Consider the following 20,554-nt stretch of genomic DNA (forward strand, 5'->3'; position numbering starts at 1 on the left):
GAGTCTCCTCTTTTGGGAATTTAATTGAGAATTCCCTGTGGGATTCTAGGCTGAAGCTATATTCATTGTAGCCAGTTAGTTTTCCTGTCTGTTGGACCAGGTTGTTGCTGACAGTGAGGTGTTGGCTTGTGAGGCTGAAGACTTTGTGTGTGACTACCACCTTGAGATGCTTAGCCTGTCCCAAGACCAGCAGAACCCCTCCTGCATCCAGTTTGATGACTCCAACTGGCAGATGCACTTGAATTCCCTCAAGCCTCTGGGCCTGAATGTGCTGCTCAATCTCTGCAATGCCAGCGTGACAGAGCGTCTGTGCCGCTTCTCTGACCACCTCTGCAACATTGCCCTCCAGGAAACTCACAACGCCGTGCTGCCTGTCCACGTGCCCTGGGGCCTCTGTGAGCTTGCCAGGCTAATAGGTAAGGAGAAATTGGATGAGGGGACACAGAGAAATCAGAGCTGTCGATAGGCTCTTAATCCTTAGCGAGCACAAGAAAAATATTTCCCCAGTCCCGGTTGCTGAGAAGGTGGAATTATAGAGCTGACTGTTGTTGTTCAGTTGCCAAAAGAGTCTATTGAAGAGTTGCTTTTGGCAAGTTCTGACATTGTAGACACCATCAAAGGAACAAATGTCATCAAGGATAATTCCAGCCAGCCCTGGCTAGGATTGGTGTTGTTCTGGCTTGAGTTTCCCAATCTCACCAGGAGACAAAGAATAGCTGCTAATGGACAGATAGCTGCCCTAACTTTACAGCAATGCTTTACCAGAAATTTGGGTACAAATGATGTGGGTACCTCAGTTTGTTTTATAGATGGTAAAACTGAGGCGTAGGGGAGGTAAGAGATTAGAGGCAACACTAGGTTTAAAATCTGGAAGCTCTTGAACTCGATTCTGTGCCTGTGCTTCAATGTCATAGTTCCCTTGTTCGATGAACCAGAAACATGAAAGCTGTAATTACGAGTAACATCTAGTCCTTCTGAATGATTTTCATCATAGATCTTGAGCCACGTTGGTGTAGATGCACAGTGAACACAGCTCACCTACCTGTTGCTGGGGAGATGTCAGAATGAGTGCAGAAAAAGTGGGTGGCACAGAATCAGGAGAGGACCTTTCTTGTGCTTTGGTTGCGGCCCATTTTTCCTCCTCCCTGTATTCGCATTTCAGGTTTCACACCAGGTGCTAAAGATCTTTTCAAGCAGGAGAACTATTTGGCCTTGTACCGCTTGCCAAGTGATGAGATGGTTAAGGAAACGATCCTGGGGAAGCTTTCATCGATCACCAAGAGGAGACCACCCCTGAGCCACATGATTAACCTTTTTGTGAAGGACACCACTACCAGTAAGACTGTCCCTTTCTTTGGGCACCACTTGATATGGGAGGATCTTTTCTGCAGAGAGCCTAGAAAATGTCAGACTGGAGTAGTCTGGAGCCCCTTTGGGGTGATAGCCTTGCTCTGTCTATGGCCGGTACAGATAGGCTCAATAAACCTTAGTGAACAGTGCTGTGGCATACTGAGGCAGGGAATTCTTCCCAGCTCTGGTTTCTTCAGGATCATAAATAGTTTTTAAAAATTATCTTAGTTAGCACATAGTAAACCTGTTTTGTGCAACCAAATAGCAGTGCAGAGTAAGATGGGGGTTTTATTGGGTTTTCCAAAAGACTTCATTATGGTAGTGAAACTAATACTGCACAGGATTGAATATTACTCATGGTTTTACCTAGTGATGATCATCTTTCTGATAACCCAAATCGTAAATCATTATCTTAGGGAGTTGTCTAGTGTATTATATTGCATAGAAATAAATAATCACAGAAATCCCTTGCAAACTCATGGCGACCATAAGTACACCAGCTGAAGCCACGCTGACTTCTGTGTTCCTTGTACTCCTTCCTGTTCTAATAGGAATGGGTTAGGAGTTTAAGAATGTGCAGCTGGGCACCATGAGGTCTTAAAGCACCTCAGCAAGATTTAACAGCTTGCCTGTCAGAGCTCTTAGTCTCCTCATAATACCTTAAATTGACTGAACTGGACTTTCTGGAGTTGACATATGTTCCATATTGGATCTGAACTATGATTATTATGCTGGCCAGAGATTTACCAGGTAAACTGTCTTGTCTTGCCCAATTCTTCTTAAATTTGTATCTTAATCTGGGGAGGAGCTTTTTAATTTGTCCTGATTGCTGCTATCTTGCCTTTTTGAGCAAGAAGTTTTCTGGTGCTGAGATTCTTAGTGTAGAAAAAAAACCTTTAATGTTGCCTCATTTCAACTCCTTATCCTCATTTTTAAACGGTTTAGTTTAGAGGCTGGAGCTCAGACGAATACGTGTGTGACCTGGATTATGCTGTCTAGAGCAAATTCTAAGACGAATTTTGCCAGCGGGGTTAGTTGACCATGGGAACACCTCTCACATGACAGTCTTGCCCCTTGAAACTTTATAAAATGTGTACAACCAGAAATAACAGGTTATGCGGATAACTGGGTGAAATTAAATGATTCTGTTTACACAGAAGAGTCAGACCAGTTGATCGTAACTAACCTCTCTTCATACATTATTTGTGAAAAAGTCTTTGAATCCGCCCACTCCTGTGACGCGCTGAAGTCAAAGGGAGATACATAATAGATTCTACAGCTGTAGCAGAAATAGCTTATCTGTGCGTTCCCTTGCTATTCCATTGAAATATGTGTCTCAGCAGCTGGCAGCGTTCATCCTAAATCCATAGTAACCACATGGAAATGAGGGGCTCACCGGCGTCTTCTGTGGAGTAAAATGGCTGATACCATCTCTGTCTTCCCTTGCTACAGCTGTGCTCTTAGATTCCTTTTGCTCTCACTGGCTCAGCTCTCACGGCTTGGTTCTTCCTAACGAGCCCCAGCAGTCATGAACGGTTAATCATACCCCCTGTCCTATTCATTAGTTTAGAATGAATAGTTCATTAGGCCAGAGGAATTCTGGCCTTAAAGTTCACAATTTAGGAAGGGAAGAAGAGGCTGAGCTCACTTTACTGGCAATGACAGCTGAATGAACCCCTTCCAGTTTAGAGTGCTTGCTGTCACTGTCGTTCACCCCTTAGAAGGACTGTTGTGTGGGATGCTGATGATACCGAATGGGAAATGGATTGGAATTGCTCTCAAGCTCTGCAAGCTTTTGCTCTGTGTCCAGGGCGTAGGTTTTGCGTGAATTAATAAACATCTCTTGTTCCCTCTTTCCTAGCAAGGACTATCTGACCGTAGGAGCAAGGTGGGAAGGGTTAGGTGTTTATATAATAAAATGAACCAGAGCTGTGCATAAGTACTCCTTTGTGTCCCTGAAACAGGCTCCTTCTTTCACACGCAGCTCCTATTCGTCTTGGAGGTTTGTTATGCTGATAAACTTGGCGTGTGATTACTATTTATAGCAGAAAGCAGAGAGCTGCTATGTTTTGGAAAATCCTCTGGTGTTCCTGAAGGTCCCTGCCTGGTTTGTGCGAGTGGATGTTCTTGGCTCTTGATTTCAGCAGCCAGCGTGAGCATTTGCAGTCAGCAACAATGCTTGCAAGAAGCCTTTGGGCTCATTTTTCTTGGCAGTGATGTTTTTTTCATTAGATCAGCTTTGAAGCTGTTGGAGGCAAAGTCACAGAGCAGCTGGAGGAGGGAACCTAGACAGGGCAGTCTACGTGCGTGCAATGTTAATGCATCAGTGCTAATGAAAGGGAGCAGCAAGTGTGGAGGGGGAGGCAGCCCCTCACCCTTTAAACTTGTGTGTTGTGCTTGAGACCTGCTTCAGACAAGTGACATCACACACCTTTGGGAAACGCTTTTTAACACCCCTGTCTATTTGGGGGAATGAAAGACTTTAAGTCTGTATTAAAGAGTAAAGGAGTGGGGGTGTAAAAACCAACAGGGACAAGCTGTGGTGTCCACTGATCTTGAGTTCTTCCCTGATCACAACATGAGTTACTTTTTTAGAGCCTTATGTTGAACTTTTGACCCATCCTGATATAACATGTTTTCAAGACCCTTTGTGAAACAGGCTATCTAATGGGTCGCACAGTTAAAATTATCTTCTGCTACTTGAATGGAAGGTATTCAAGAATAGCTCTTACCTTTTAGGTCCATGCCTGGCCCAAACTTGAATGCACTTTCCAGTGTAGGCAGACTTTGATCCCCGTAGGCTCATCACTGGTACTTGTACTCTCACGAGTATCTTCTGCTCTGTTGGATACAAGGAGCGTGGTATTATCCCACTTTCTGTTGGAGTGGGATTGTTACACAGTGTGAGCAGAGAATAGGAATTGACTACGTGGATTTTATCCCAGGCTTGTTTGAACTCACGGTTAGACAAATAGCAGCTGAATACATATCATCCAATTTGAATAATTTCTCAAAGACTTTCAGCAGAGGAAAGGGGATATCTGGGGTGCATCAAGGCAGTTTGCAGGAAGACTGTCTTTTAACAAATAAGAGAACAGTTGGTATGATATCCCTTTCCTGTGACCCTGTATGTGTGATGCTGACTCATTGTTCTCCTACACTTCAGGCACTGAGCAAATGTTTTCTCATGGGACAGCTGACATCATCCTCGAGGCCTGCACAGACTTTTGGGACGGTACCGATATCTACCCCCTCTCTGGCTCTGACAGGTGGGCAGCTTTGTCATTTGGTGTATTCAGGAGCTGCAGATAAATTGCAGAGGGAACCTGGTCACTCTTTGTTAAAATTCCCTTTACTGATGCTTGTTAAGCTATTTAATAGAAGCTTCAAGTAGGTTATCAACATGAGCTGTCTCTGCTTGTAATTAGTTGTTACAATTATAGCAGTGTAAGGGATTAGGTAGCAACAAACTATGCTGGGTTGTAGACTAAGGCAGTTCTCACTGTGTCTGTTAACGTATCAGCCTCTTATATGTGGGCTCTGACTGTACTATGTAGTAGGACTATGAATTTTAATCAGGTCGTATGCTGGTGGCAGAGAATTTTTTTTGTTATTCAAGACAAATGCCTTGTTTCACATGAAATGCAGAGTGATCAGTTCTACATGCTGTTGACAGCTTCAAACCATCACAGCCTTTTATTCCTGCTGCAGTGTCTGGCGGTGTCTATTGCATTTTCATCTATAGGCTAAATTTTGTTCCTGCTAGCTGAGCAGACCAGCAGGGTTTAGTTGCATTGAATAGCAGCACGTTGTTCTTCTACATCTGCTTATCCTCAGGTGTAAGAAAACTCCTACTGGTCCTTTTTGGAATACTTATCATCTTAGAAGCCAATGAAAAATCCCATGTATAGTTTAATTTGTTACCTTTATGACCTCAACATAGGGAAAGAACTTTACACTATTCCAGTGACTTGATATTGACTACATGGAGACTTCGCATACAGCTCCTGAGACCCAAACTCTAAAAGGGGATAGGAGAAAAGTCTGTTACTATAACTATCTCTGCCATAAATACTATAGTCGGAGTTGTTAGTTTCTTCCTTGGTGCTTATCTCCCTACAGATTAATTCGCTCTGATGAATTAAGCTTCTGCTGTCATGCAGTGAACTTCCTTGAAGTCATCTGGCAGCCACATGGAGCATATTATATTAAGAAGTGTATTCAAAGAGTACTGTGTTCATACTCATCAGTCTGTCTGATAAGCAAACAGAAACACTCATCGCTGCCGCTGTTGGAATACGTGTTTTTGTTGCCCTGTAGTGCCTGCAGCTTAGAGAATGCAGAAACAGTAAAGAAAGCTTTTTGCACAGTCTCTGACCCCACTCCTCATAGAATACATTTTTCCAAATACCCAACTGATCATTTCTGCACTGAACTACAGTGTACTTTGTCGGAAATGCAGCACATTTCTGCTAATTGTGTCTGGTTTTTGTCTCTTGCACATAGGAAGAAGGTGTTAGATTTCTACCAGCGAGCCTGCCTCTCAGGATACTGTTCTGCCTTTGCATACAAGCCAATGCATTGTGCCTTGTCCTCCCAGCTCAATGGCAAGTGCATAGAACTGGTGCAGGTCCCTGGGCAGAGCGCTATCTTCACGTGCTGTGATCTCCCTGGCACAACCCCCATCAAACAGAGCAGTCGGAGGAATAGCTGGAGCTCAGATGGTATGTGTCTTTCTGTGCTAGCTGTAATAAGGTCTGCTGCTGGGCCAGGTGCTTGCTTTCTGATCAGTCTAGAGCTGTAAGAACATTGTTATTCAGAGTAGCAGATAGAAATTGAGAACTAAGTGTTTCTGAAGTAGATGCATTTCCAGAGGAAGTAATGCTGTACCAGCTGGTAGGTACATTTCTAGTGAAGTTACTGAAGCTTGCAGAGAAATTCTTCTACTTGTGGGAAGTCTGTTTCTTAAAGCAGGCAACTGAGAGTCAAGACTTCTGGGTATTTCAGTACTTGGTTTGCTATTTGTCTGATTTTATGGAAAACACAAATCGGGTTTTTCAAAGGAATTAAATGTATGCTGGTATGTGACTATTCTCCCTTGATGGATTTTGTTGCTGTGCTGAAGGAACTGATTCCCCACTGTGTGAACTCTACATCTTCTCCAGAACAGCAATGGAAACTGAGAAATAAGCACATACCATTACATAACTCCAGGAGCTCTTTTGGAAAACCAGTCTTACTCTCTTTCTGCATTGGTCTCCCATTCTGTAAGATGTGAACAACGGGGTTTCCTCCACAAGCTGGGAGGCAGTTGTGACTGAGTGTTTTCAAAACACTTTTCAGTTCCACCTGTGGCAAGCTTTGTAACTCTGTGAAGCGTTTGATTATTTTGTTCCTCATGCTGCATCCAGCTCCTGTTCACCACAGGCTGCTCTGGTGGTGAAGGAACCCTGTCAAAGAGCCTTTACAGACTCTTTGGGAGTGCCTGCAGTGTCACTGGAGGGAACATGATCCATTTCCTTTGCATCAGCCCCTCATACTCTGATGCCACTCTGACTCAGCCTGACTCGCCATGTTGTTTAAGCACAGTACGATGTGTTTAAAATGCACATGTTAAGATTACACAGCATATATCCTTTACCTTTCTGCCCCAGTTCCTTGTGACTGATCCTTGTCTTCTGTTTTGTCTTTTTCCTTTTCATGCTCACTGTTTCACGCTTGTGTTTTTGGTCGCGTATGTGGGGATGTCCTGAAACCGCTTCTGTGATTGGGTATGCTGGGACAAATGGGTGTCTGTTCGTCTTTCCTCCTGTATATGTGTGTGTATCTGCATGTTTGTGGGTACTGTGTCCTTGGGTGTTGTCTTGGTGGCCTCTCCCACCGTGCGTGCTGTTGTCCGATGCATACATGGCCCCTTGTGTCTCAATGTGATTGCGTGTTGTTTGCATGCCTGAAGAAGGGATTGGGGAAGTGATGGAGAAGGAAGACTGTATCCAGGCTCTGAGCGGACAGATCTTCATGGGAATGGTCTCATCTCAGTATCAGGCCCGTCTTGACATTGTCCGCCTCATTGATGGATTGGTCAATGCCTGCATTCGTTTTGTCTACTTCTCCCTGGAAGATGAGCTCAAAAGCAAGGTAAGCTGTCTTTGCTGAACCCTCTGAACTTGCATGTCCCCTGGTTGTCTGACTGGAGAGTTTAGCTCCAGTGCAATCTAAGGTTAAGCTGGTTCAGCTGGCTAATGGCTCCAGAAGGTATCTACACTCCAGTATGTCATTGGTCTGCAATACTCTGGCCTGGACAGCTACACTAAAATCTTTTATCTGCTCACCTGCAGGTATTTGCTGAGAAGATGGGTCTTGAGACTGGCTGGAATTGCCACATATCTTTAACGCCTAATGGTGATGTGCCTGGCTCAGATATCCCTCCCTCTAGCCCCAGTCATGCTGGCTCTCTGCACGATGACCTACATCAGGGTGAGAACTGCACCTAAGCCACTTTGAATGCCACATGTGTCCCAGATGGTTCTTTTAAACCCATTCATAGGTTCCTGTGTCCTCACCAGATACCTGATCCTTCAGAGCTCTGAGCACAAAACTGGATGGGCCTGAGGGGTGTGTGTGTGAGCACCTTACATTTATAGCCTTTCTACCCAGTCAGTACTGCAGTTGTTGGAAACAAACATCCTTCTGTGCACCAGCTGCCATGATTTAACAACTCCTGATTAGTGGTTTTGGCTCTTGCTGGGACCCTGATCAAGCCTCCGAGGGTCCCTTGCTTGCACATTACTCTCTTTTTCACTTCAGGTGGGATTCCTTTACTCTCTTCTTCCACTAGAATAAGAAAGAGAGCAGAACAGATAAACTATCATGTCTCAAAAGAGCAGAGATGAGGCTCACATATCTACCTCTGAACAGATTAGTCATCTAAAAATACTGCATTGTAGATGACTGAGTGGGATCTAAGTGTTGCTAACCTAGAAAATCAGGCCTCACGTTTCCTAGCTTCTGCAGTGCCACGTGAATATACCATGTGGGTGGCACAGGGGTGGCAGAGGCAGATTTGTGCTTATTGCTTCTGCTGCTTCTCTCTGCTCCAGTTTCTCGAGATGATGTGGAGGGGCTTCTGCTGATGGAAGAGGAAGGGCACTCAGATCTCATCAGCTTTCAGCCAACAGACAGCGATATCCCCAGCTTCCTGGAGGACTGTAACAGGGTAAGGCCCCTTTTCCCTACACGCCTTGTGCTGTCGTCATGGTCAGCAGTATCACCTCGTTCCTCCCAGAGGGAATTCCTCTTCAAAGCAGATTGATTGATGAGTTTGTGTTGGGACGCCTGATTTCCCCCACTCTCTTCCAGCTTGGTATCTAGAGCCTGAGAAGTTTGGAATTCTCTCACTTAATTACTTTTGCTGAACAGATCTTTTCTTTGGAGTTCAGGAATGGAGATGACCACACATGGAGTAGCCTTGAGAGCCACATCTCAGTCCGTTTGGGTCCCCCTCCATATGCTGGGCAGGGAACAGGAATGTCCCCGCATTTCATGCAGACAGAAGAAACTTTGTCTCTACTTCAGCTGTGAGCCATGGCTGGTGCTGCCCAGTAGTCAGAGTGCAGGATGAGCTCTTCTGCCTCATAAAGAACTCAGACATGCTCAGCAGAGGTTACAGGAACATCAGAGAGAGATGCAGGTTTAAAAAATATATTTAAAATATGTATTAGGCCTGGTTTTAGAATGCAAGAACCCTTCTCTTGCTGTGTGTTGATGTGGCTGCAATTGAAATCGATCTGGTTTCTCGGAGACAGCACATAGTCTCTGACTAGATTCTCCACACAGGTAAAAAGTCCTTCGAAATCCTTGAGCACAGGTTTATCATGCTGATCTTACAAACCCTGTGAGCGAGCACAGACAGCTTGGCGTCTCAGTGTAGAACTGTAGCTGAAGACTTTTTGCAGTGGCTTGCAAAAGCCAGCTTCTGTCTGCAGGGACATCAGTTTGTGTCTGATCTTGAAGATGCATAATTCTGGGAATCATAATTCTCATTTCAGCAGTTCCCTCTGAGATGTCTCTCCCTCTCACACACAGTCCCTTGCTTAGTCTCTTCTTTCTCTTTTTCAGGCCAAACTCCCACGGGGGATCCACCAGGTGAGACCTCACCTGCAGAACATAGACAATGTGCCTTTGCTGGTGCCCCTCTTCACAGACTGCACCCCAGAGAGTAAGTGGCACAGAACCTAGGTCTGTCCTGCTGCTGCTCATGACTACGTTCCCCATCCATTTGCTCTGGCTCATCTGGGTGTGGGCATGGGTGAAGGGAAAGGGATATAGTCCAGAAATCTAGAGGAGCATTTGGATATTAATGACCCTCTATTGCTGTCTGTGGGAAGCCAGGTGTTAACTTCGTTTTAATGCTGTTGTTCCCTAGCTACAGAATTCAGCTGAGAACCTCTCCTTTCAATTTGCATTCGTAAGAGACACAAAAGCAAACATCCAAAATGCTACTGCCTTGTATTAAATAAGCATTATCAGTGTGCTAGGAGACTTTGATCCCTGCTCGCAACCCTCGCTGCCTTATGTCACTCAGAAATCACTTCCCAGAATAATTTTCCTCTGGCAGTTGCCATTAGCACCTTCTACTGCTTTGCAGAGTTTTTGATTGCAGAGTCCAGAAAGGACAAAATTTCTTTAACTCTCTGAAAGATACTGTTTTATCTGGGAAAGGGGCTGAGTGCTCAGCTGCCTAATACCTGTCCAGTCTATAGTAAACGTGCTAAGCATGATTATGATTTGGCATTTTGGGTACCTCTAGGCACAGCTTACAGAGTTCCAGTGAGAACCAGCTACAGCCCAGTCTGTCTAGGTATTCAGTAGATTTCCTGTCTGTCTGACAGCAGTGGCAGTTCCCCACTTCATCCAACCCCTCACCATGCCACACATCTGGGTGCACCAGTCATTTAGATAAGTTGTTTACACAGGAATCTACAGAGGGTGGGTTTGGGTTTTTTTTGCCTGCAGCATTCTAGAAAATTCATATACGCACAGAGCTACAGAAGAAAAATTGGATCAAACAGCAGCTTTGATTTAGAGGCCCCAGGAGGATGTTGATAAAAAGATTGATGAGGGCTTAGAGGTAGTGGTGTGAGTGCAGAAACAGTGGCTGGCTCTGAGTACAGCTAAGCGTGGCACTGCTTTTGGAGTGGTTTGTTATATTCCCTCTGTTCCTTTGACTTGGAGCAGTAGTGATGTGCTGCTGAACAGAATTTAAAATTGTATATTTATTTTGAGTTTTAATTATTTAGGTTGATTTAACTTCTGCTGTTCTCTAACAAGACCATTTGATGGTGAAACCACATCTGTTGTATACCCAGGCTATATGTGCAGCTCTGGTCTGAAGGAGATGTGCTAGGGGTGCAAATCTCTGGGTCACAGTTCTGTGAGTCGCAGCTCAGCTCCTGCAGGAGGCAGGTGTGCAGGGCACTTGGACTGCAGTTAATTAGCTATCTAATTATTACTTAGACTTTGATCTCACTATACATGACTGATGAATATCAGTTGGGACAACTTTAAAAGACTTGACTGTTTGTTTTCCAGATGGGAAGGGGTGCGTGAAACACTGTCTTTGCACGAGAAAACGCGCTGTGTTTCTTCTTCTGTCCCTTTGCAGCCATGTGTGAGATGATTAAGATCATGCAGGAGTACGGGGAGGTGACTTGCTGTCTGGGAAGCTCTGCCAACCTGCGGAACAGTTGCCTCTTCCTGCAAAGTGATATCAGGTGGGGCAGGATCCAGATTCCTCCAGCTGCCTTTGCCTTGAGCTTAGTGAGTGCCCAGCTGTGGGTCACACCAGACCTGTGGATTGTGCAGGGGATGCTCACAATTGTTCTTGTCCATTGTTAGCTGCATTTGTCTCCATAAAGGACATTTGGATGGTATTAGATGGGATGACTACCTAGGTCCCTTGACAGACAGAGGTATTTCTCTGTCTTTGAATGGAAGCTGTTGCTTTTGTTTGCTGAACTGTTGTGCACCAGCTGGCATTACACAGATGTTTCTCATTGGGTGAAAGAGTGTAAACCCCCCTCTTGATCAACCAATTTGTTGACCTTGAGCCACAAACCTAAATATTTTCAGTTATTCTCAGAGAAATTATGAATGTGTAGGGAGACTGATCCTAAATTCATGTCACAGCTTAGGTCTTGTCTACCAGCAAGGTAGACAGAGGTGGCGTGGGACAGCACAGCACAACTTTGAAAGCTAGACTGCAGTGAAATACAGTTTCTCCTCTGGGATGAGGACATTTGCCAATGCTCCTGTGTTGTCCTTGCAGTATAGCACTGGACCCTCTCTACCCATCTCGCTGTTCCTGGGAGACTTTTGGCTATACCACCAGCACCACCATGACTCATGTGTCTGACGAGCTCACCCCACTGCAGCTCTCAGGACAGCTCAACAGCCTGCCTTGCTCCATGTCCTTCCGCCAAGAAGAGAGTACCAGCATCATCAGGCTTATAGAGCAGGTAAGCCAAGCATATCCCCTCGCTAGTACTCACCCCTCTGTTTGCAGCTCACAAAGAGCAAAGCCAAGAGCTTGTGAGCATTCGTGTTGAGCTGCCTGCAGTGAGCTGCCAGCATTAGTTTCTCATGTCTCCTGTCCTTTGTTCAGGAAGCACAGAGATACTCCTCCTGCCTGGCCCTACCGGTCCAAGGTGTAGGGGATGGTTTGGGAACAGTGCCTTATGGCAACAAAACATGAATATTGTTCAACTGGATAAAGCATAAACTTGCAGAGATCCCTAGCCAGACAACAAGGCAGTGCTAGGGAGAAGTTACCCCAGAAAAGCCAGGAGGTTTAAACAAGCTTATGCTTTGGCTAAATTCTGCCTTTCCTTCAAAACCTCTATATCTAGGCAGGAGACCTTCCCTGTTTGCTCACATTGTGTCCGGATCCTCTCCTCTCCCCTCCCACTTCCCCCACAGGCCACATGTTCTGCCCCTGCCTGCCAATAATTGCTCTTGGCTGATAACTGCTCCCATCACAGCGAGGGCTCTGAGGGCTTGTGCTTCCTTCCAGGCCAGGCATGCAACGTATGGGATCCGCAAGTGTTTCCTCTTCCTGCTGCAGTGCCAACTGACCTTGGTTGTCATTCAGGTGAGTTCTGGCCTGGCTGTGGACAGCATTTAGTTCAGAGGACAGGAGTGCTGGCACAGATATGGGTGGCTGCAGTGGCGCAACCTTGCAAGAGAGGAAGGTGGCCTTCGCTCAGGTTTACACAGCATGTTTGGGCAAGTTACACATAGAGACTATGTGATCTCAGCCTGCATTGCTCCTTCTTCCTGACCCTCCTACAGAGGTTTCTTTTCAACCCCTTTTTGCCCTGGGGAAAAGCAGCCCCTGCAGCACCTGCCCCAGCAGCCTGGAACATGTGGAGGGGCTGTGCAGTAGCAGCGCAGTTACCAGCTCATCCCAGTGTTTGGGCAGGGGGGGATGGGGAGAACAGTGGCATCTTTGGTAACAAGACTGTCCTAGCACTGCTCACACCCTTCGCTCTGGATTGTTCCTGTCCAGTTCCTCTCCTGCCTGGTGCAGCTGCCCCCCATCCTCAGTACCACAGACATCGTGTGGCTCTCCTGTTTCTGCTACCCACTGCTCAGGTGAGTCTATTGGACAGAGTGGAATCTCCTGCCTTCCACCCACAGGACGGTGGGAGTTCCCCCAGCCTCACTGTGTCCATGTTAAAAGCATGCTGACATCACCTACATCTTTCTGAGAAGGCTGCAAGGATTATTCCAAGCACCTGCTTTGACAAGGTGCTTGGAAACACAGATAGGAGCATTTGTGTACTGCTGTGTTAGCTCTGCCTGCTGCCTGAGAGCTGCTGTTATTTTAGGGCTTGAACCTCCAGCTGAAAATCATCTAATCCTGGTACTGTTGCACTGGCTGGAGTGTGATGGAAAGCCTGGGGTGTCAGGCAGAGGCCAAAGTACCATAGGTGGGTTTTTTCCCCCCCTCACTCATTTGGAGGTCACCTCTCTCCCTGTCTGCACTTGCCATGAATGACACCTTTTACAGCACGTGCTAAGGTAGTGGCCAGATGAGTGCCAATGTTCCAAGCAGTCTAAGGAGGTTATTTGAGTTCAAACATTAGACAGGCAAAAAAGCAATAGTTCTAGTGGCTGAACTTGTTACTGAGAGACTAACTTACCTTTCTCCAGCATCTCGCTCCTGGGCAAGCCTCCTCACAGCTCCATCATGACCATGGCAACAGGAAAAAACTTGACTTCCATTCCTAAGAAGGTAGGTGGCCCATCAGATTAAAATTGTTCACACATTTTCCTCTTCTACTTTGTCCCAGTGTTGATGTGTAGCTGAGGCCCTGTGCCTTCCCACCTCCCTTGGTAAATTGATCCATGGCATGAGCCATACTATCCAAAAGCCTGGCATGAACAGGAAGGGAGTACCTTCTTGCCAGCATGCCCACAGGGCAGATCCACAGACAATCAGCTTGTCTTTTGCAGTCACCGATTCCCTGATGGTTCATGCGGGGGAGGCTGGGCCAGTGACATGCCCATGTCATCCTCCTGCCTCTCCCTTATTCACAGACTCAGCATTACTTCCTCTTCTGCTTCCTGCTGAAATTCAGCCTGACCATCTGCTCCTGCCTCATCTGCTTCGGGTTCACACTGCATGAGTCCTGCAAAGAGGTGAACACTACCAGCCTCAATCTCACAGCCTGCTCCTCCATCATGCTGCACAGGTGAGGAACTGAGTCTTGCACACACACCCCTCACCCTGCAGGGCCTGTTGCTTTTGCCCTTCCCAGGTAAAACCGATTCCCCTCTAACAACTTTCAGATTCTTGCATGATCCAGCTATAATGGCTATACAGAGGGCTGTGTGCTCTCCCTATAGCCTTGACAATTGCATTTTTGGGGCACTTGCTCATTGTTGCCTCCTGGTACTAGGACAGCCTGACTCCAAGCTCAAACTTGGTTCTCTCAGCTATTAGAGGAGGACACAGCCCTGGTGGCAACAGGTCAGACAGTTAAATCCCCACTGTTGACTTCTTTCCTGTGTCCTGTCATTTACTAGCAATGCTGATGGTGCTCCTGACTGGTTTGGGACATTTTCCAACGCTCTTCTTGTAGCCCAGAAGCTCACAGCTGGCCTGATTGTTTTACACACAGGTAAGTCCCTTTTCCCAGACAGTTTCCCCCCCACCCCTTCCCTACTCTGGGGGAGAACTTGCATCCTGAGCCTCTTTCTTTGCCCCCTATGCTAGAGCAGAAACTCCCTGGTAGAAGCAGACACTGCAGTAGCCTCTCAGCACAGGCATAAAGCCCCTTGTCTTACTAAACATTGCCCTAAGAGTTTAAAGACAGCACCTTCAGTGCTGATTCTGCCTCCCACCAGCCTGGTGAAATGCTGATTCCTCTCCAGACTCACCAGAAGAGCAGCGTCCCTCTTCACCATCTTGCAAATCAGCTAGCAGCATCTTGCAGCTCTCCAAAAACATTCCTTGCTTCAAAAGTCCTTATATGCCTGCTACCATTTTGCAAAGCACCCCATTTCCTCCCCCTCAAACAGCAGTGGTGCAGCTGTGACTACCCTGAAGCTGGAAGCCTTTTTAAACCCTCTGGAGGGGTGGGAAGTCAGCCCCTGGCTGACCCTCATCACCTGCACATGCTGGCCTGACAGAGTAAGTCCAGCTGCTCTCTGATGACCTTGAAGGGTCTCTGCTCCCTTTCCACCATGTCATGTGGTGCTGTGCCTTGGTGCAAGGCAGAGCATTGCATGTTGAGTTGTGCAGGGTGTCCAGGCCAACAGAAACACTCCTGATTTGGGAGGCAGCCCTGCTTTTGAGAGAGGTAGCCTGTGTTACTGGTTTACGTCCTTCAGACCACTGAGGCTAAGCAGGGATGCGCTGCCTGACAGGTGGGGAAACACTGTTCTGAAGAGCCCAAGCAAAAGCTGAGCAAACGTTCTGTCCTCTGCAGACAGCTTTGGGTCTCTGGCTAAATACCTTTCTCTGTGCTGGAGCTTTCCACTGGTGCAGGCCTGCAGTGACACAGAGACAAGGGCACCCCTTGCTCCCTAGTTCTGGTCTTTTGCCTGATCTGCTTTAGCAGGCCAGGCTGTGAACCAGCCTTGGCATTTCTCACAGAGAGTAATCCTGTGCAGCACTACTACTGCACTCCCCCCTTGCCCTGCATGTTTGGGGACTTGGAATTGCTTTGGGGAGTCTGGTCTGAAAGGGCCTTGAATGAAGGGTTGGTTTCAGGGACTTAAACCTTGTATCCCTTGGGATTAATGGCTGTTGGTGTACATTGTAAAGTGTTGTATCTGCGTGTGATGCTAAATAACCCCCTCTTCCATCTGTCCCCATAGTGTTTATATCCATCACCCACGTCCATCGCACCAAGCCTTTGTGGAAGAAGAGCCCCCTCTCCAACCGGTGGTGGACGCTCACTGTGGCTGTTGTGTGAGTATCTCCAGGCCCTGAGGAGGCACTCCAGAGTGCTGGAGGAAGGAGGGCTCTAGACCTGCTTCAGCAACAGTTGCTGGTGCTGAGGAAAATGATAGTACATGGCAATTGTCTGAACCCTGATCTGCAGATCCTGGGAAGCTTGTTAGCTCCGCTGAGATTTGCTCTGTCTGTGTATGATCTTAGATTGCTGGGGCAAGTGGCACAGACTGTGCTGGACCTGAAACTCTGGGAAAACCTCAATTCTTCATTGACCTTTAACCACGTTTCCATCTCCCCGGTCTCCTGGCTCCTGGGTTTTCTTTCCTTAGTCCTTGTGGTTATCATCAATGAGATTGTCAAGCTGCATGAAATCAGGTATGGGGGTAGTAGGGAAGATGGGAAGAAAGAGCTGGAGCCTCACTCCAGCCTGGCCTGGAGCTGCAGAAAAGTGATGCACAGGGAACAGGGTGGGGAATAAAAAGGAAAAGATGATTGCATTGTGTAAATCACCTGGCTGTTGTGTGCAAGCTCATGTTCCACCTCTCAGAGAGGAAGCGCAGGGAAGGAAAGAGGGTCAGGGAAGGGCAGTGACAGTGATTGGGAGCAGGAAGTGAGACCAAAATTTCCTTATCTCAAACCAATGAGAGGGAGACAGCCAAGGTCTATGAAATACCAGTATGGAATTGGAGAGGGCAGTTCTCTCCATCTCATCCCTTGAGGACAGAGAAGCATTGAATCACGGCAGAGGAAACACGTCTTCACACAGTGCCTGGACTGTGAGACTCATTTTCATGGGAAGTGGCTGAAGCCAAGAATTAGTAGCAGGCAAAGTGACTGGCTGTTCTTCCTAGCCCAGGGAGCAGCCAGAGCTGGGAGTTAACACTAATGAGCATTGATTCAGGAAAGAGGTTGGTGAGGAAAAGCAGTGGGGATTACAGGGCACCCTGATGGGAACAGAGCCTCTGACTCTGTTCCTGGGAAGGATTTCTGGACCTTTCTTTGCTATGTCTGGTGGCCCTGGAGGTGGGACTTGGCTGGATGGGGTAGGACTGAGACCACGGGTTGCTCTCTGGATTCGATTCCCCTCCCAGGGTATCAGAGGGCCCAGGCCAGGAGTTTCCCTCCTCCCTGGGGCTGTGCAGCTCGGGAATCACAGTGGGGCAGCCTTGCTTGCCCTTCACCCCTCCACATGCTAACTCTGTTCTTTCTTCTGCCTTCTCCAGGGTCCGGGTCCGTTACCAAAAGAGGCAGAAGTTGCAGTTTGAAACGAAGCTGGGGATGAATTCGCCATTTTAAACCCGCCCAGGTTGAGTTCCCTAGAGCCAGGGCCAGGCAGCTGCAACCTGCACTGGGAGAGTGGCTGCACCAAAGGCTCAGGGAGTTTTCCCTCACACATGCAAACCAGATAGCCTCCTTGCAAAACTACATCAGCACCTTCCAGGAGGCCCCAGGCAGGTCACTGCTATTGGGATCCCCCAGCAGGTACGCAGCCCCTCCCCAGCCTGCTGGAGCACCCTCATGGGAGCCTGCGAGCGCTGGTGGCTGTTCGGGCTGCTCTTCCTTTATTTATTTATTACTAGAGGTTTCTGTTAGTGTCATGGTGATGCTGAAATGAAGTGACTCCTTCCCTCTGTGTGAGCAGATGGGTCTCCTGGACCTGGCAGGAGAATCTGGGGCCAGCAGGGGAGACACGGCTGCTGCAGCAAGAGATCTCTATTGAAACCCGTTTTGCTTTTCCATCTCTGCGTGCTTTCCTGGATGTGTGTGTGTGCTCTCACTCACCTCCCTGTCCCTGTGTCCTGGGGGGAGAGCGCCATCTCTCCTGCAGCTCCAGGAGTGCTGGGTGCCAGGTGAGGACTGGAGCTCACATTCCCACGGGGACACTGGGAAGGGTCTCTGGCAGGGTGCTGGGAAAGCAGCTGCGATGGCTGGGCTGGGCCAGGCCTGCCCTCTAGTGTTGCTGTAGCCATATGCCGGCTGTCGAGTGCTTCAAGAGAAGAGGGATGAGGCAGGGTTTTAAGAAAAGCTGTCTGCATTTCACCCTAGGGATGTGGTGCAGAGGGGAGTCAGGAGGGCAGCTCTGCCTGCCTGCAGGGAGTCGGCTTGGCTCAGCTTCCTCCAGCCCTGTAGAACCAGCTCTTACCTGCTTTAACAACCCCCAGAGAGGTTTATAACTGTCCTCATTTTTGTGATCCAATGTGATTGTCACATTGCTGTTCTGCTTCAGTAAAACGCCTGCTTGAGAGGACCATGGCTAGAGATAAAACCTGAGACCTGCCTGTCCTGGCGTGGAGGGAGAGGGACATCTTTCCAGGCAGGATATCTGCATCTTGCAGTTGTGACTAACACAGAGCTGGTGGATGACTTCTTTCCCAGGCCTGGGATTGTGCTGCATCTGGTACTTGCTCTCCAAGGCACAGAGAAACTCGCCTCATCATGTCGGTCTGTAGTAGTGTTTGGAAGTCTCTCCCCTCCATGCTGCTGCCTTCACATCTGTTCCCTGTTTTTCTGGAGGTCTCTTCTTCATTTGACTGGGTGAAACCTTCCCCTGAGGGCTGCTGCAAACCATGATTTACCTCAATGCAGCACACATGCTCTGGAGCTCTGAACAGACCCCAGCTGTACTGGGAACACTGGTGCCATTGTGGGCTGACAGTCCAGGGCCATACAGGCTTGGCTACCAGAATATTTACAGCTCATGGAGATGTTGACTCCCTTCCTAGTTCTAAAAACTGGCTAAAGCTGGTAAATCTTGGCACTATGTTTGCTCCCAGTATTAACACTACAATATACAGCTGTTACCTGCCCTTTGGTACCTGAGACTGACAAATGGCTGCTGGTCCTTTCCTGGCAGGCAGGGAGCTGGCTGGGAACCCCCAAGCTCTGCCCTGCTGCTCCACCTTGTCTTCCTTACGTTTCAGCGTAACCAGAGAGCAGGCACACTACTGCATGTCTCTAAGCAATACCCTTTCTCCCTGTTGTGGGTCTGGAAGGAGCATAAAGCCGGGGTACAGCTGGTGTCTGAGCTCTGGGGACAGACGGAGGATGCTGGAGAGGGGGAGCTGAGGGTGTTCAGAGGCCTGGACCTTGTTCCTACAGCTGGAAAGTGGGTGTTTGGGTTCCATGCTGCTGGCAGAGTTGCATGGGATAGGGAGCCAGCAGCTCACTGGGGAAACGCAGGGCTGCTCTCCTGCAATGCAGCAGTACCAGGCTACTCCTGCTTGCAGAGTGGTCTGCTCAGCTTTGCCAGCTAGGCTGAACTCTGCCTTCCCGCCTCTCAGGCCTGCAGAGCTGCCTGGCTCAGGGGGAACAAGCTGCATCTTTCTCAGTCTCACTTAATTCACTAAATGCCAGCTCCAGATCCATTACCCCTGGCACCTGAGAAATCAGCTTTTCTTTCTGATCCAAGGGTTGGATAGATCTCCTCTGTGGTCATATCCCTGAGCTGGAGGCAGAGGCAGCACCAAGCTGCTCACTGCTATTCCTGCAGAGCAACCTTCCCCCCCAGACCTTAGCTCCCACCCTGTGCCACTAACTGTTGTAGGTGATAAAAGGCAGCAGATACCGGGGCTTCCCGCTGGTCACACCTTCCTTGAAAGGTGGCAGCTCCAAGGTTTCCTTCTCTGAGCAATCACAAATGTTTATTTGCCTGCACCCTCCTTCTTCCCCTGCTAGACTTGGAGGGAGCTGAGGGGTATGAACGGAGCCTTTTGTATGGTCTCGCCAGTGCTACCCTTCCTTCGGCCATGGAGGTGTCCAAGGGTCAGGGTGCACAGCTTCAGAAAGAAATTTCCTACATCAAGATGTTTTTAAAGGGTGTATATTTTATATTAAATTTTTTGGGATGTATGTAAAAATATTTGATTTGTATTAAAACTTGTAAATTGTATTAAAAAAAGGAAAAAAAAAAGAAAAACTCAGACCCACATGCATCCAGTATATGAACGGCAATAAATGATTGTCTTGGATAACACATCCTGTGAGAGTGAGAGGGAGTTTGCACCCAGCAAAGTGAGGACATAAAAATACGTGTGGCTGCTCATGTCATAGGGTCTGAGTTACCTGGCTCACCTGTTGTAGAGACACAGCCTGAGAGCTTGATGCTCCTGGGACCTGATCCTGGCACTTCTTCCCACTTTCTGCTCAGCTTTGGGCAAATCTGTCCAGCTCTGCATGTGTCTCCACAGCACAACAGTCCGATTACCTCGTGGTCTCCTGGATCCCAGGCACAGCACATGTGGCTGTTCCCAGGCACTGCTTCGGTCGTGGCTGGTGGCACGGGTTGAAGCCCTCCGGATCGGGGGTGAGCTGGAACAGGCTCTGCGAGCGCTGGAGGAAAGCAGCATGGGGAGATGAGGAGGCCCAGGGTTCTTGTTCTGAGCAAAGCAGGACCTGGTGCAACCTGTGGCCGCACTCTGATCAGCAGCGAGGATGGAGGAGCACTTTGCCTGGTGGGCAGAGGCAGACGTGGCTTCAGGTGTGCCCAGAGCTGGGCAGTGGCGTGCTGGAAGGTGGCGTTGGGCCCCAGCGCTCTCACCACGCATTGCTGCCGTGGTGGTAAGACTCAAACAACATCAGCCTCACTGAAGGCAACAGCAGGACTCTTACCAGGGGAGATTATCTGAGGAAACCCCCATCCTAAGCACTCAAAGGGTGGGATAAAGCAGATCCTCGATGAACTTCAGGCAGAACAGGAGACGAGCTTGTGCAATTTGACACGAAGGAGACAACTAGGCAAAG

The 20,554-nt window shown here is 48.1% G+C and overlaps 1 protein-coding gene across 6 annotated transcripts in view; it reads left to right on the forward strand.

Annotated features, from left to right (window-relative positions):
* Positions 1-19,649, forward strand: part of TMEM94 (transmembrane protein 94) — a 44,286-nt gene extending 24,637 nt beyond the window's left edge. For 5 of the 6 annotated variants that reach the window (XM_086623932.1, XM_086623934.1, XM_086623936.1 and 2 more), the window contains 18 exons: positions 101-416; positions 1,163-1,336; positions 4,517-4,619; positions 5,857-6,074; positions 7,307-7,488; positions 7,689-7,827; positions 8,451-8,566; positions 9,469-9,568; positions 11,015-11,123; positions 11,678-11,867; positions 12,422-12,499; positions 12,917-13,002; positions 13,564-13,645; positions 13,951-14,105; positions 14,440-14,534; positions 15,736-15,829; positions 16,019-16,189; positions 17,038-19,649. In XM_086623932.1, the coding sequence (XP_086480058.1) occupies positions 101-416; positions 1,163-1,336; positions 4,517-4,619; positions 5,857-6,074; positions 7,307-7,488; positions 7,689-7,827; positions 8,451-8,566; positions 9,469-9,568; positions 11,015-11,123; positions 11,678-11,867; positions 12,422-12,499; positions 12,917-13,002; positions 13,564-13,645; positions 13,951-14,105; positions 14,440-14,534; positions 15,736-15,829; positions 16,019-16,189; positions 17,038-17,110 (2,481 nt within the window). In that variant the 3' untranslated portion in view covers positions 17,111-19,649. The remainder of the gene's footprint in view (positions 1-100; positions 417-1,162; positions 1,337-4,516; positions 4,620-5,856; positions 6,075-7,306; positions 7,489-7,688; positions 7,828-8,450; positions 8,567-9,468; positions 9,569-11,014; positions 11,124-11,677; positions 11,868-12,421; positions 12,500-12,916; positions 13,003-13,563; positions 13,646-13,950; positions 14,106-14,439; positions 14,535-15,735; positions 15,830-16,018; positions 16,190-17,037) is intronic. The other variant, XM_086623933.1, reaches the window with a different exon arrangement.
* The last annotated feature ends 905 nt before the right edge of the window (positions 19,650-20,554 follow it).

This window comes from Tauraco erythrolophus, chromosome 20 (assembly GCF_009769465.1).
Source record: "Tauraco erythrolophus isolate bTauEry1 chromosome 20, bTauEry1.pri, whole genome shotgun sequence".
Taxonomy (NCBI): Eukaryota; Metazoa; Chordata; class Aves; order Musophagiformes; family Musophagidae; genus Tauraco; species Tauraco erythrolophus.